The sequence below is a fragment of the Anguilla rostrata genome, chromosome 2 (assembly GCF_018555375.3).
Source record: "Anguilla rostrata isolate EN2019 chromosome 2, ASM1855537v3, whole genome shotgun sequence".
NCBI lineage: Eukaryota > Metazoa > Chordata > Actinopteri > Anguilliformes > Anguillidae > Anguilla > Anguilla rostrata.
Window position 1 is genome coordinate 17,279,642 of NC_057934.1, and position 15,210 is coordinate 17,294,851.

Here is a 15,210-nt window from a genome sequence, read left to right on the forward strand (position 1 = left end):
CAGGCTTTAATAGAGTCACCTCATCTTATCTGGATCTGCACAAAATTTACAATATTGCAGTAACAGTTAATTTTCTTAGAGTTCTTAGAATTTGGGCACAAAGAATACACATCCTTGTAAACAGTGCAAACCGCAAATCCTGAGATTGGCATGATTTAATTGTTTTCATTATATAGAGCTCAGGTACACAGAAATAGTTATCTTTTTGTGGATTTCATGTTGGCTTGAACTTGAGCAGCCAATTTATGCACTCCTCATTTAGACCAACTCTGCAGACTTTAAATATGATTTTAACAGTGAAGCAAAATCTGGGTCAGTGTCTTTTCTTCGTACACTTCATGGCCAAAAATTTGTGGACACTGGAACATCACACCCGTATGTACTTGTTGAACATCTCATTTCAAAACCATGGGCATTAGTATGGAGTTGGTCCCCGCTTTGCTGCTATAACACTCTTCTGGGAAGGCTTTCCACTAGATTTTGGAACATGGCTGTGGGTATTCACTTCCATTCAGCCTCACGAGCATTTGTGAGTTTGGGCACTGATGTTGGGCGAAAAGGCCTGGCTGGCAGTTTGGGTTTCAATTCGTCCCAGAAGTGTTCGATGGGGTTGAGATCAGGGCTCTGTGCAGGTCAGTCAAGTTCATCCACACCAGACTTGGTAAACAATTTTTTTATGGATCTCGCTTTGTGCATGGGGGCGTTATCAAGTTGAAACAGGAAAGGGCCTTCCTCAAACTGTTGCCACAATGTTGGAAGCGCACAATTCTCTTGAATGTCTTTGTGTGCTGTGGTATTAATATTTCCCTTCACTGGAACTAAGGGACCTAACCCAAACCACGAAAAACAGCCCTAGACCAAGGGGTGTCCGTATACTTTTGGTCATATAGTGTATGGAATTGAAAAATATTACACTTTATCAATGATTCAATGGAACCTTTCCACTTCTGTGAGCTTGTGTGGCCTATCGCTTCGCAGCTGAGCTGTTGTTGCTCCTAGACATTTACACTTCACAATAACAGCATTTAGTTGACCGGGGCAGATCTACTAGGGCAGAAATTTGACAAACTGACTTGTGTGAAAAGTGGCATCCTATGATAGTGCCACGTTGAAAGTCACTGAGCTCTTCAGTACGACCCATTCTACTGCCATTGTTTGTCTATGGAGATTGCATGGCTGTATGCTTGATTTTATGCACCTGTTAGCAAAGGGTGTGGTGGAAGTAGCCAAACCCACTAATTAGAAGAGGCGCCTACACACTTTTGGCCATGTAGTGTACTTGTCTCAACCTTTCTCCAAGCTACATTATTGCCAATATTTGTTTATACCTCTTTCATATACATAAGGTGGTTGGCCTAGTGGTGTAGTGGTTCATGACTTGGCCTTGTGACTCCAGTGGAACAGTTCTGCAGGAAGCTGAATGCTTCTCTATACAACCAGTCATCTGAATCAGAGGTTTTCAAGCTTTTCTCATTCAGGGAACCCCACCCAGTTTCAAAGGCCAGGAGACCCCTATCATAAGTTAAAAGGATTATTATTATTATTATTATTATTATTATTATCATTATTGTAAAGGAGCAGTTTTAGCAGATTTAGGTGCTTTACCTGCTGTAAATCAGTATCATCGACTCAAAGCATGTTGGTGGATAATATTGCCAAAGGTAAGCATTTGCTCTGTGTCAAGAACTTTTTGGAACGACTTGTGCAACAGCAGCAGTGGTGCTTGAATGCCTGCTGACAGTAAAAACTGCTTTCTGACAGGCAGGCAAGATTGAACCAGCAAAAAAAAAAAAGAAAAAACTGCTAGAAAAAAATGTGTGAGTCAGTGGCAGGATATTGTGGCTAACAGCACTGAAGATGTGCTGCGTTTCAAAAGCGATGAAATGGTAAGATAGTTAGTACCTGCTGGGAACAGTGGCGGTGCTAAATGACATATTATGTTCAGGACTGCATGAGCTGCATTTGTCATCATTGAAGAGGCTTAAGTGTCTGTTTTTAATAAGTGCCAGTGGTTTAGTTACCTTTTGCGCTATCCAAAACTTTGTTTTTTAATAGTAGAATCAAATTATGGCATTTGATTGCACTGTTTCGGTAGGGCAAATAATGACGTGGCTGGACATATTCAATTCATTCTTGACCTCTCTGTTATCCAGAACTTCTGTGCTGTTTCTCTTTTTTCCTTTCTCTCTTAAACCCTTGAACCTGCTGTTTTCAAGCACTCTACTGCTACAATGTCCCCTAGGGTTTAGTCTGTTTTTTTGTCATTGCTACACTGATGACAAACAACTTTTTCTCTCCTTCCATCCCTCTGATACATTGACCTTAGTACGCATCAGTTTGCCTACGAGACATCTCAAACTAGAAGGAAATTGCCTCCTGAAGCTCATCTAGACTGAAACAGATATGCTACACTTCCCAGCCAAGTCCTCTCCCTGCTTGACGTTGGACTCACCATGGACTGCACAACAGTTTCAAACTGTTCATCTGCAAGGAATCTCCGAGTGGTAATGAACAACAAACAGTCCGTGAACATCACGGTGGTATTTCAGGCTTGCAGATTCTTCCTTCGCAACATCTGGCGAATCTGCTTCTTTCTCAAAACCTACTCAACCCAGCTCCAGACTTCTATTTTCTACTACTTCTATTTTCATGCCCCCCTCCCCCATGTGCCTGCATTTCACAATCATGTCTCTTATCTGTTCTGGTACTCCATTGATGGAATGAGCTTAACACTGTGGTCAGGAATCCTACCCATCTTCCAAGAATCACCTCTTCAGTCTGCACCATGGATCTTCTGACCCTCTTTAACTATCTTCTTTATTTCTTTTTGAATTGCCTTTTGAGGTTAATAATTCTACAGGTATAGCTGTGCAGAGATGCATAGATAAATTTTGTTTGCAATACTAATTTTTGGTGTGTTAGGTTAACTTTACATTTATGTACTGAGTACAGATGATCCTTCTGTAGCTTCTTGGTGATATTGCACTTTCGCATTCCTAAGACTGACACTGATATTCCCTCTATATAACAGCTTCTGTTATGTACAGTAGCTGTAATGTAAGTTAAAATGATCGCCCAGACCAGAGCATTTCTAGCCTTCCAGTACTTCCTAAAACTTGATTGGGTTTGACAAACTAATTTAATTCAAGGTACACATAAGTTAGTGCATATGCAATGCATTCAATGAGTTGACCTTGCTTTGTAATTAGTTCCAAAGGTCTTATGGGTGTCAGGATAAGCAGAGAACAAATAAAGGCAAGATTTTTCTTTATAAGCCGTTGCTATCCATTAGCAAACCTCTGGCTTTTTTGCCACAGAAATGCAGCCATTGTGTTGGGGAGTGCTCATTGAAAATTAGGGCAAAAGCTGTTTCAGACAAGTGACACTTACTCAGGAAAAAAGAAGAAGTCAACATGTGTCGTGGTAGCTTGTAAACTGAAAGGCCTCAAATTCTGAAACTTCCGTCTTAATGACTTATTTGAGATATACAAAACTGAAGGAGGCGCGTGCTTACAAAGATAACCTCTCAAGCTAACTGCCAGCACACTTGACCATGCAACTGCTTTCCTGATTACATAACTTCCCTATCAACCCTTAGCCTCCATATCAGATGAGTAAGTGCTGCGTTATGCTAAAAACACTACCTTACTGAAAGCCTATGGCAAGCCGTTTTAGCTTTAATTCATTTCTGGAGGATATCGCAAATACAATTCTAACTAGTTAGAATGCAAATTCTTGATATCAGAAATTCAATTGTAAGTAGTTATAATTCAAGCATTTTCCCCATTCATTTCAATGGGACCTTTCATTTTTGATATCAAGAATTGAATTTTAACTAGTTAAGATAGGAATTCTTGATAATTGGACATTCTAATTAAAACTAGTTAAAATTGTATTATTGATATCAAAAATTCAAATTTTAACAAGTTAAATTTGAATTCCTGGTATCAAGAATTCCAATCTTAACTAATTAAAATTGAATTCATGAGATCAGAAATAGGTATTTTAACTAGTTGAAATTATATTGTTGATATGAGTAATTGATTTTCTGATATCAGAAATTGGCATTTTAACTAGGTCAAATTCCAACTCCCATGGAAATGAATGAGAAAAACGTTTTAAATCTGACTAGTTAAAATAGAATTTCCGATAACAAGAATTGGCATTTTAACTAGTTAAAATTTAATTTCCGCTATCAATAATATGCATTTTAACTAGTTAAAATCGAATTTCTGATATCAGAAATGCACATTCTAACTAGTTAGAATTTGAATTTGCGATATCCTCTAGAAATGAATTAAAGCTAAAACGGCTTCAAACCCAAATATTCAAACCCTACATGCCAGCCAGACCCCTCCGTTCTGCTACCTCAGGACGCCTGGCACCTCCCCCTCTTCGCACCTGCGCTTCCCGAACACGTCTCCTGTCTGTTCTGGCCCCACGGTGGTGGAATGACCTCCCCGTGGAGGTCAGAACAGCTGAGACACTGACCCACTTCAAGCGACAACTGAAGACTCACCTCTTCAGTCTGCACCTCTCCCCATCCCACCCTACCTCCCTGTAAATGCTTAGGGTTGTAACTAGGTAGCTGTTTTGTAGGTGACTTAGTTAATGCACCTGTCTTAACTACTGCTTGTATTTTTGCATAGACTGCGTTGTTGCTGTTCTCGTTTGTGTTAGTGTTAAACAGTTTAACCTTCAGGGTTCAAGTTGAACTATGCGGTTGTTCCCTGCACTTGGACCGGTACTTCTCTCTAGGGTTTTCGTCATACTTGTTCCTGGTTATGGTTAAACACTTTGTTGTACGTCGCTCTGGATAAGAGCGTCTGCCAAATGCCTGTAATGTAATGTAATGTAATGGCTTGCCATAAAAGCCCCATATTTCTGTAACAGAAAATATAGGTAGTTATTATTAATTTTATAAAAATGTTTCTTTGTTTTGCTTAAAAACTCATGTATAGTAGTCAGCTGCTTTTAAATCACGTATTCACTATATATTCATAATCATTTTACTGACTATGGTTTCACAGTAAGGACATTTTCCACTAGAGGGGGTTGCAGGCCTTGTCTGCTTAGTGTTGGACTAACTGGTGTCTCTTCTGAACTCCCAATGCAAAGCATCACAGAGACGCCCACATTAACATGCTATACAGTTTTAACCCTTAATTAAGCAATACACTTTAGCAGAACTCAGTTAAACAAGTCTCGTAATAGCATGCAATCTGAGCTGCTGAATGTGGGTGTCTGCTTAGCAAATAATAATAATAATAATAATAATAATAATAATAAGGCTGGGGGAACTCTTGTAATTTCCTTATTATTCACAGATAGCACTTTGGTGTGTTAAGCTCAAAACCTGCTAGAAAGCCACAAAGCAATTCAGCCATACAATGCTACTGTGCAAACTACAGATTGTAGATTTATCTGGTTCTGTCTTCCTCCAGAAATTGGCTGTACCAAACCATTTGCCTTCCGCTCACATGAAAATTTATGTACTGACGTGATATGTGGGGGGAAAAAATGGACTCTTTTTGTCAGCAAGAATTGTGCACATGGGGAAATCACAGATTTTAAACAAACCTGAGAACACTTGGAATGTTGCTGTTAATAAATGGCCAGGGTCCAGAACAAACGCTTTGAATTTTGAGGAAATTTTAAGCAGCTAACAACTCAACTACTGCATAACACAAATAGGCGAGAATGCTGGCAGTTTTCCTGAGCAGGCCATATCAAGCAAGGCACATTCAGTTGTAGTCAAACGCATGAGTATGTCTATCATCTTTAAAAATGTAATAAAATCTGTGTTTCAAGGTTACACCACCAACGGAGCAGTAAAAAATAAAAAATAGAAGAAACAAGAGAAATAACAGTACCAGACACTAATTCAATCAGTAACTCATTGTGATCATCTTTTTTTCTGATGACAATGTGGCCTTCAGAGAACTCTGGACTGTTCTTCCCTTGTTTTAGACCTTTCAATAAAAATCAATCTCAACAATTGAGGCTAGGCATTTACTATGGTGATTAAAGAAGATTGTAAAAGTGCTTTTTGGGATTTAGGATATTTTTCAATGGCAGAGGACAGCTGTTATCCTGTGGTAAATTGTTGTAGATAACAATTATTTTATCCAGAATGACCTGTAACATGTGATCTTGTGTCTAGCCCTGTGCTGTAGAGTTGCAGACTACCATACACATTACAGTGAATAGTTGCAGATAATATTTTTATAGTGGACCAACGTTATGGTGGGAGGGGTATGATCTGCTTCATATCATAGAGGCTGGGATAAACTCCAAAAATCCTGCCCCTGGTCAGGTTTGAGCATGGCTTCTCTTTTTTCCCTCATGTAATTCTATGTAGAATATTGGCCTTGCTTCATCCTGATCCTGACTTCAGCTTTTGAAGAAAACCCTATTTCCAGAATGTGTCCTTGACAATTGCAAATAAACTCATGACTGTTAAGAAACAAATGAATTGCCACAAATATGTTCAAAGTGAAGGACATGACTTACAGCTGTTCTGTCTCAGTACCACATTTGCATGCTTTGGACTTTGGCACCAAAACCACCTGGATGAATTGCCGTAACTTGCTTGTCTTTGTGAATGAGTATAACATAAACCATGGCCGCATGAACCAAGCAGTGCTGTGTAGTTTTCTGTCTTTGTCATGTTGTCAAAAGCATGTGCACCTGCAATATAATCCTCGTTTTCATATTTTAAAAACCTTTCATTTCAGTGAGAGGTATATTATGCTCTGAATATAAACACATTATGGTAACTTAGATATTTTCTGTCATGTCCTACTGAAGTAACATGATGAGCAGAGCATGCCTGTCTAACGTAGCCCCTCCCCTTGTCCAGTGATGACAGCTTACATTGGGGTGAAGGCCCTGAAGGGGCACATATTTTACCATTTCAGGGCTATGTTTCTAAACACATAGAGATACTGGAGTAATTCTATTTTTATTGGGATTTTCTTTCAATAGAAATACATCAGTCACATAATACATAACTACCATTCTACGTTCCCCCTATGAAATATGCCTGAAAAGACTATATGTAGGTTCTATGGCAGATTTTTGCGTAGATTAACTGTTAATTGGGGTTCATCAATGTATTTTACAATACTCTGTCCTAATATAGTCCCCTGTCTCACTGTGATAGATCTTTAACATGTTGATTTCTCAGAAAGTCAGAAAAACTTTTTTGAAATCTATGACTGACAAATCTGTTTGTGACACATAGCTCTACTATCAGCTTCCATGCAATGCAAATGCCAGTGACAGATGACTGTGAGCAGTAGTGGTGCCAGGATTTTTTCCCTGGAGATGCTAAGGGGGAGCTAGTTCAATAATGGAGGCGCTGATAATTTTTGGCTATGCCATAATTTTTTGGCTATTTATTACAGGGCCCAGTTTGTCCCCATTTGTGTCGCCACTGACTGTGAGGTAGCTATAGATCCCCTCAGAGGACACAAGGCACCTCTAGAAAGTGTTGTGCTGTTTGTGGGGGTAGGGTGACAGCTCTAATACATGCAGTGTCAGAGCATCATAATTTGACTTTGTGTAAACAGGGATAGAGTGAAAGGCTTTGAATTTCAAAATAAGGGGAAAAACAAGCTGGCCAATCTTTATACAATTGCATTTTTTAAAACTGAGAACAAAAATGCAGGCTGTGAAAACAACGTTCTTGCCTGTGTATTCAACTTAACTCCTTAAACACTCACCATATCTGAATATGATGTATACTGTGTGTGATCTCATTGCGGTGAGAAATTCAGCTCTGGCTTACATGGAATAACATGGAACCCATCTTAGTAAGGATTGAGCAAAATCATGTCAAGCCCCAACTTTAATTCTTAACAAAAGATAAATTTTGCCTCAGGAACAAGGGCTTTTGTAATCATTGATCAACTATGTGGATCATAATTTTTTGATGTGCTTATTTTAGTTTTCAATCCAATTTAGTATACCTTTCTACATATCTTTGTTTGCAGAAAAAGAGAGATTACAAGTTATTCATAAAACATTTGTAAAGTTAGTGAATGACTGTGATTAATGTCTGGCTTTTACCAGCTGATCTGCATCTCCTCTGTTTTTTTCTTTAAAAAATTCCTTTTGCACTATTTATATTTTACTGTCAACGTATAATCTTTATTGTGTATTTGCTCTACTGCATGTGTTTTTGTTGCTTTGCCAAGTTAACTAAAGCCTAAATAGAAGAACATCTATGATGACGATGATGAAGTGATGATGATGATGACGATGATTATTATTGTTATTATTATTATTATTATTTCTCATGTTATCTGAATCACGTCGTCCAATCTACTTAAAAATGTACTGCTTTTCGGAAATACGTCCTTTGATGACGAAATTTTCGTCATTTCCCTTACGCGCAACTCTGTGTCTCTGTCATTGCTTGTAGCCAGTACCAATCCCTGATTTAATGAACTGATTGATGGCACATGTAAACCAATAAAATAAATAGAAAGTAGAAAAACAAGCCAATCAAATGTGTTCTGCTAAAAATAGGTGGGGATTAAGGGGAATCTACCTAGAAACAGCTTGTAGGAGAAGGCTATAGCGGAGCGCTTCTGTGCTTGGCTTGGGGACATTTTGCTGTCGTTTTTCGCATATTCAGCTCCTAATTTAAGAGATAAAGATGGTTTCTCACTCGCTCACGTTGCCGATGATCTGCTTCACTACGTTGTGGGCGCTGGTAGGTTGTGTCGCCCCATTTTTCGTTCCGAAAGGACCGAATCGTGGGTAAGTAGAATGCAATTTAGCAAATCAAATAAAAACATAAAATTAATAGCGTTAGCTATATGTATTAAGTTATACCCAGGCAGTTGTTATTTATGTATTTTCATTTTATTTGTAATAATGAATTGCATATATATCGGACTGCATTTTTTAAATAAATGCCATAATAGGCCAAATCACCTACTACCTTCAAGATGCCCACAGTCATGCCAGTAAATGGCTGCAACCAACCAATAATGTTACAGTTTTTAAATTGCATCTTATTTTGTAAGAGAATTTTAAATGTCGGCATTGTGTCCCCTTGGTTTGTGGGTTACTAATTGTACCGTTACATGTATGTGCCACTCTTTTTATCTTTGCAGAGTTGTTATCACGATGATGATATTGACAGCGGTGTGCTGCTACTTATTGTGAGTATGAAAAGGCGAGAACAGTTTATATAACTTTGAACCATTTAACCCACTACATTAGCGGAAAAGGGCATCATGGGGCCTCATCATAATATAGGTGTCATGTCAGGAATTGGCTTTTTATCTGAACAGTATAAAGGTGTAATGCACATATGTGTATGGGTCTGTATCTCGTAACCGCAGCGGTTGGGAAATTCAGGATGTGAATAACAGTGCTTCTGGAAGTAGGCCTTTGGTTTGGTACACAAATTTGGTAGGCATTTTGACGTTATGTGCTTTCCAGTTTTTTCCAATCCAATTTTGGCCATTTTTGGTTATGCTGAAAAAACAAGTAATATTTTTAAAACAATTCACCAAAAGTATTGGCTTGTACAATATACTGAATTTGATTTCATTATAAAATTTAAAGTACTGAGCACTACATTTGGTGTTCCTGGTTCTTGAGTATATTTTCCTATGTCATTTCTGCATGAAAAGCAGGAACAGACTGATGTGTGCACACACTGGTGCCATAAGAAAACCAGGAAACAAATGGAGCTGTTTCAATCCTGTTTGGCACAAATGCAGGACATACTCTATATCTTTACATCAAAAAATGTGTTGCCCCTTTTACTGTTTCCTAAATGTAATGAACTTCTAACTGCTGCTTGATAAAGTGCCTGTGTGTGCCATCTTCAGTCACATGTAAATGAGCTTAACTGTTTGGATTTAGTGCAATTAAATCTGTAAGGCCGATATGTGCACTTTTCACAGCTGGCTGATAGCAATTCTGGCCCAGGCTAACCCTCTGTTTGGACCTCAGCTGAAGAATGAAACCATCTGGTACCTGCGGTACTTCTGGGAGTGAATTTCTCCTCATGGTAAATACAATATGTGTTCTGAAACATTCTGGTTCAGCAGCTTCAACACATGATCCAGAGGTTTTGCCTATGATATCAGTCACAGGGCATGGACTAAAGAGGCTTCTTGCCAAATGTCTGGCCATGAATTTGCATGCATTTTACACGATAGATAATCTTTTTTTGTGATAAAGTAGTCACAAACTCCGTCAAATACATCTGTCTCTATTATGCTGAATATTTATTAACACAAGATGTTTTGTTTGCTTCTAGAGTCACATTGCCTATTTGGGGACCATCTCTTTTTTCCAATGTTTTCTCCAAGACATTGTTTGGATTTGACTATCTCAACAGCTTCTCATAAAACCACAATGAGGAAGTGGAGGACAATAACCTCACCAGTTATTTATTTAATCAAACACCGGGCCACGCAGACACACAACTCTCTTCACTAGATTAACAGGAACCTGAGCCTCTGACTCCCAGTCCGACAACATATTGCTTGTCTTAGTCAGCCATAGTGTATGCATATGAATTTTTCTTCCCATTTTCAAAAATGATTCCTCCTTTCTTTTAAAAGATACAGAGAAGTACTGTAGGCACCAACAAATCCAACTGACTTGGAATGGTCTCACGACATTTCTGTAGTGTTACAACAGTGTTGTCACATTAGAGCTACCTTGTGAGAGTGTGCCCATAAGCTTGGAAAACCGCTTTAGGGTAGTGGAAAGAAGTGATGATCTCTGAATGTTAGTGATATTGTGTAGGTATCACATTTTTCCCTCCTTTCTGTCTCCTGTGGTCAAATGTGCAGTTCCTGGGACCTTCAATATCAAGTGTTTGGTAAACTGATGTATTTTAGGTAAATATTTATTGAATGTTTTTATTTATTTTTTATTTATTATTTGTATTTATTTGTTTTACTTATGTGAGCGCTCTGAAATTATTTCAAGGAGAAATGTGCAGGTTCAAACCACATTATATCATTTTGTGTATAAGCAATTATCAGAATGGATTTGGATGCGGGCCATATGAAACAAGCAGCCCAGCTCTGTTTCTCTGTCCTGAAATAGGTACAATGAAACAGTTCTGTTTATTTTCTCATTAGAGTACAGTGCCAGAACCCATGGTTAACACAATGAATGCTTTAGGCCACGCCACAACCGTCAAACTTCTTTGTAAACAGTGTGTACTGTGTTTGACTGTGACTGTTTGCCACTAGAGTAGCCATACTTTTTTTTTTTTCTCGATATACAGCTGCTTTTAGAGAGACCAAAACAAATTATCTGCATCTATTACCATGGATTACAATATGAACTGTAATTATGGATTTTTGAAGTGGTCAATATTGATTATACCTTTGAAATATGGTTTTGTTTGCCAGAAGTAGATGTTGTATGTATTACACAGCAAAGACAACAGCAAATGTGAAGTCATGTGCATGCTGTATAGACGTTTACATGGTTATACTGTCCTCCTGTGTCAAAATGACCCTGCCCTGTCAAAATTATAATAATTCATGAAAAAAATGCTTTTGTGTCATGTTTTCTTGTCCGTTTATGTTTTTCGCTTATGGGCAACTGGTTTTAAGGGCACAGACACATTTACCTTGTGTGACAGATGCAATTCAGCTCTCCTGAAATGTTCCATTTCTCACTGTCATGTAGAATAATACAATTGTCGTGCTGAAACAGGAAAGGGCCTTCTCCAAACTGTTGCTACATAGTTGGAAGTATAGTATTGTCCAGCCCAAACCATGAAAAACAGCCAAAGACCAAGTGTCCATATAGTTTTGGTCATATAGTGTATGTAATTGGAAAATATTACACTTTATCAATGATTCAATGGAATGAACAAAAACACATTTTCCAAATGATACATTTATTTCCAAAAGGAACTGGCTTCATAATTATTACCACTGTGATTGGTTCAGCCTCCCCTGGCAAGGATAACATCACTTGAAGTCTTTTATATAATGTTAGTGAAGGTTGTAGAATATGCTTGGAGGGATCTTGAACCATTCCACTGTGCAAAGCCTTTCGAGATTCTCCAAAGCTTTGTATTTGTATGTAAGGATTGCCCTCTTCAATTCAGACAGCAGGTTTGCAGAAGGGTTTATATTCAGAGACTAAGATGGCCATTACAATACTTTGATTTTCATAGAATAATTTCTGTGTTGTCATTAAGGCATGTTTGGGTTCATTTTCTTGTTGGAAGGTCCACCTATGGCCAAGTCTCTGCCTCCTGGCAAGAGCAAACCCAGTTTTAGTTTAAAATGTCCTGGATCTTGGTGGAATTTATTATGCTATACACAAGTGTCCCTGGACGACTGGCTGCAAAACAACCCCAAAGCATCAATGATCATCCTGCATATTTGACAGAAAGTATGAGGTGCTTTTCCTTGTATGTATCCCTCTTTTGATACCAAACATACCAGTGGTGGACATGGACAAAAAGTTACATTTTGGTTCATCTAACCATAGCATCCCATTTCCATCAATTCAATCATTTGCCTGTACAGACACTTGAATTTTTTAGTTGCTCTCAGTAAATGCTTTCTTCATGAAAACCTTCCGAAGCCTGTTGGTATGGAGGTGGCATTTTATTGTAGATTTTCATTCTGGCTGACACACGGATGCATCTAAGTTCTGTGGTTCTTGAACTGTCGTGCTTGTGTTCTTCTTTGCCTCCCTCATCATCCTCCTTACTGTGCTTGGGGACAACATGCACTTGCATCCTCTTCCTGGCAATTTGGTAACTGTTTCAGATGTTTGAACCTTTTTGATTATCAGCACAAAAGTGCTAAGTCGTGTGATTAACAATGTTTGCATTCTTTGAGCTGATTATCAGATTTTTGTTGGTCAACAACCATCTGTCTCATTTGTTTTGACAGTTATTTGGCTTTCCCCATGGTGATGGATAACTCCATGTGGGTTACCTGATTTTTTATATCCTAGTTCAATGGGAAGTGATGGAAGGCCTTTCCTTAAGACTGAGATGAACTGAAATAAGTAGAATTTTATCACAGGTTAACCAGGATTTTATTTAAGGGGTGCCAATAATATTTGGGTTTACATTCCATGTTTATTTATAATTTTAATTAATTATACTCAGAATAATAGTATTACTCAGTAAAAAGAAAACAAAACTTACTTTTTAAAGAATAAATTCTATTAAAATAGAAGTATAGTTTTTCCGTGTTTGATCATAAAATATAGTTTATTGTAAATACATTTTTATAGCCGTTTTTCCACATTTTCACTAATGGTGCCAAAAAGAGGAATACATAAATTGCAATCTTCCCTAAATAATTATGAGGACTTGAGAAGAAATAATTAAGAGGAGTCAGAAACGTTGACATGGTCAACATCAGCATCTGCTCATCATTCTCCAAGAATAAAAATGAAAGGGTTGCTGTACTGTAGGCCCTACCCTGAGGCCAGCCAATATTATAGGGTCGAGAGGCTTGCATTCATTTCAGAGCATCCATGGCTCGTTTAAATCATGACTGTCCATGCAGATTAGTATTTTCAATAGGAACAGATCTGTAAAGGAGCCAACAGTTAACCGTATCCACCGACAGGTTTGTACGTCATCATGCAAAGGTCACTTCAGGTCATTACCGAGTTAGTAGCCATTTAGACCAGTTAAACATTTAACATTGTTTTTTAATTCTTTGTTTTTTTAACTTTTGGTAACACAACACGATCACACATGCGCGCATACTCGCGCGCCCGCGCACGCACGCGCGCGCGCACACCACCTCAGGGTCATCAGCCTTTTATGCACAGCATGACTTAAGGAGGAGGGTTGCTGTCGTTCTGGATAGGTGACTTTACCATAGGGTTTGAAAGGATCCATACCTGTCCTATCGGGGCCATTATGCAAGAAAAATCAATTAAATCAGATTCGCTTGTGGTCATATTAACGGCATGTGTCTTATAGCTTGCTTGTGAATCCCTTCATCGATGCGAAACACTGGGATCCATAAGAATTCCTGTAAATTGTTTGATAATTGGCCTCATTTTCTAGGTTCCAATCAGAACCGTTTCATTTGCTTCAGTTAATGTTATGAGGTGCAGTGGGTCTGCGTATTCCCTGTTTGGTATGTTCCTCATTAAAAATAACAGACTGAGTTTGCATTTCGTGTTTTTAGCATGCATTATAACAATGAGTAGCATAGAGTCTAGGCTACCAAATGCAAACAGAAACATGTTTCGAAAACTGATATGGATTTTGTTATGCAGCATTGTCCAGCTCAAATGGTGACAGTTCCGCACCGCGTGATAGTTTACAAATAGCTTATTTAACATGTTATAAATTCGTTTCTAAAAGACATGGGAACATGAGGTACAGTAGCGGTGCTCTTGGAAAAATGATCAATTTTGAAGCAGGAATGGATTACAATAGTTGAAATACATAAAGGTATATAGGCTACATAATACGTGGGTGGGGGTTGCTCTGATAACAAAGATTAAAAGGACCACTGTGAAAATCTGTAATTTGTGATGATATACGAAATATGTGAATCCGACAGATTTTCGGTTTCCACCTGAGAACAGTGAAATAACAGGCCTTTGCTTAAATGACTCCTTGGTATAGTGCTTGAATGAACCTACTACATAATACTGTATAAGTTAGCATACTTGGAACTCTAGTTTACATTAACCTGACTGTGTTCCCATTATTTTTTATTTATTTTTATTTTTACAAATAACTGACGATAAGCACTAATTTTACATACAAATTAAATAGTCAAAGAATTGTTGGATTTTTTTTTTAGCGCGCATCCCTAGATTCAGGTCCGATTCAGCAGTTTTCTTTGAGAATGCTGCACGCATCAGTGCAATAGATACGTTTTCCTCAACAGAGCGCGCTATTATTTTCATTGGGTTATTCAGAGTACAAAGGACTATTTTATAATAAACTATTTTCTATAAATTCATTTACTATGATTAGCAAATTATGATCCGGGGGTTTCATTTTCACCACAACGAGACTATTGGTAAGGAGGGGTCAGCTATTACACAAGGACATCTTCATTTAGGCCTACATTTTTTTAAGCGTCTAAAAAAAGTATTTCTAGATAACTGTCATTTGATGTGCTTTCTAAGAAAATAATATGCTCACTAACAGCATGCTTTGACTCGCATATTACCGTAACAAGAGTCGTGTTACGACATCGGTCTGGAGAA

General features: G+C 38.1%; 1 protein-coding gene across 1 annotated transcript; it reads left to right on the forward strand.

The window, feature by feature from the left end:
* Positions 1 to 8,538: 8,538 nt before the first annotated feature.
* atpv0e2 (ATPase H+ transporting V0 subunit e2) lies at positions 8,539 to 11,488 on the forward strand. The gene is made up of 4 exons (XM_064320899.1): positions 8,539 to 8,769; positions 9,129 to 9,176; positions 9,930 to 10,036; positions 10,289 to 11,488. Exons 1-3 carry the CDS (start codon positions 8,666 to 8,668, stop codon positions 10,021 to 10,023), a joined length of 246 nt encoding a protein of 81 aa, XP_064176969.1. The 5' UTR covers positions 8,539 to 8,665; the 3' UTR covers positions 10,024 to 10,036; positions 10,289 to 11,488.
* The last annotated feature ends 3,722 nt before the right edge of the window (positions 11,489 to 15,210 follow it).

What these genes read in the sequence shown, in the direction of transcription:
- atpv0e2 (XM_064320899.1), top strand. Translation starts at nt 8,666, where the DNA reads ATGGTTTCTCACTCGCTCACGTTGCCGATGATCTGCTTCACTACGTTG. An exon ending in CCGAAAGGACCGAATCGTGG is followed by an intron (nt 8,770 to 9,128) that starts GTAAGTAGAATG and finishes TTATCTTTGCAG; the next exon opens with AGTTGTTATCACGATGATGA. An exon ending in GCGGTGTGCTGCTACTTATT is followed by an intron (nt 9,177 to 9,929) that starts GTGAGTATGAAA and finishes CACTTTTCACAG; the next exon opens with CTGGCTGATAGCAATTCTGG.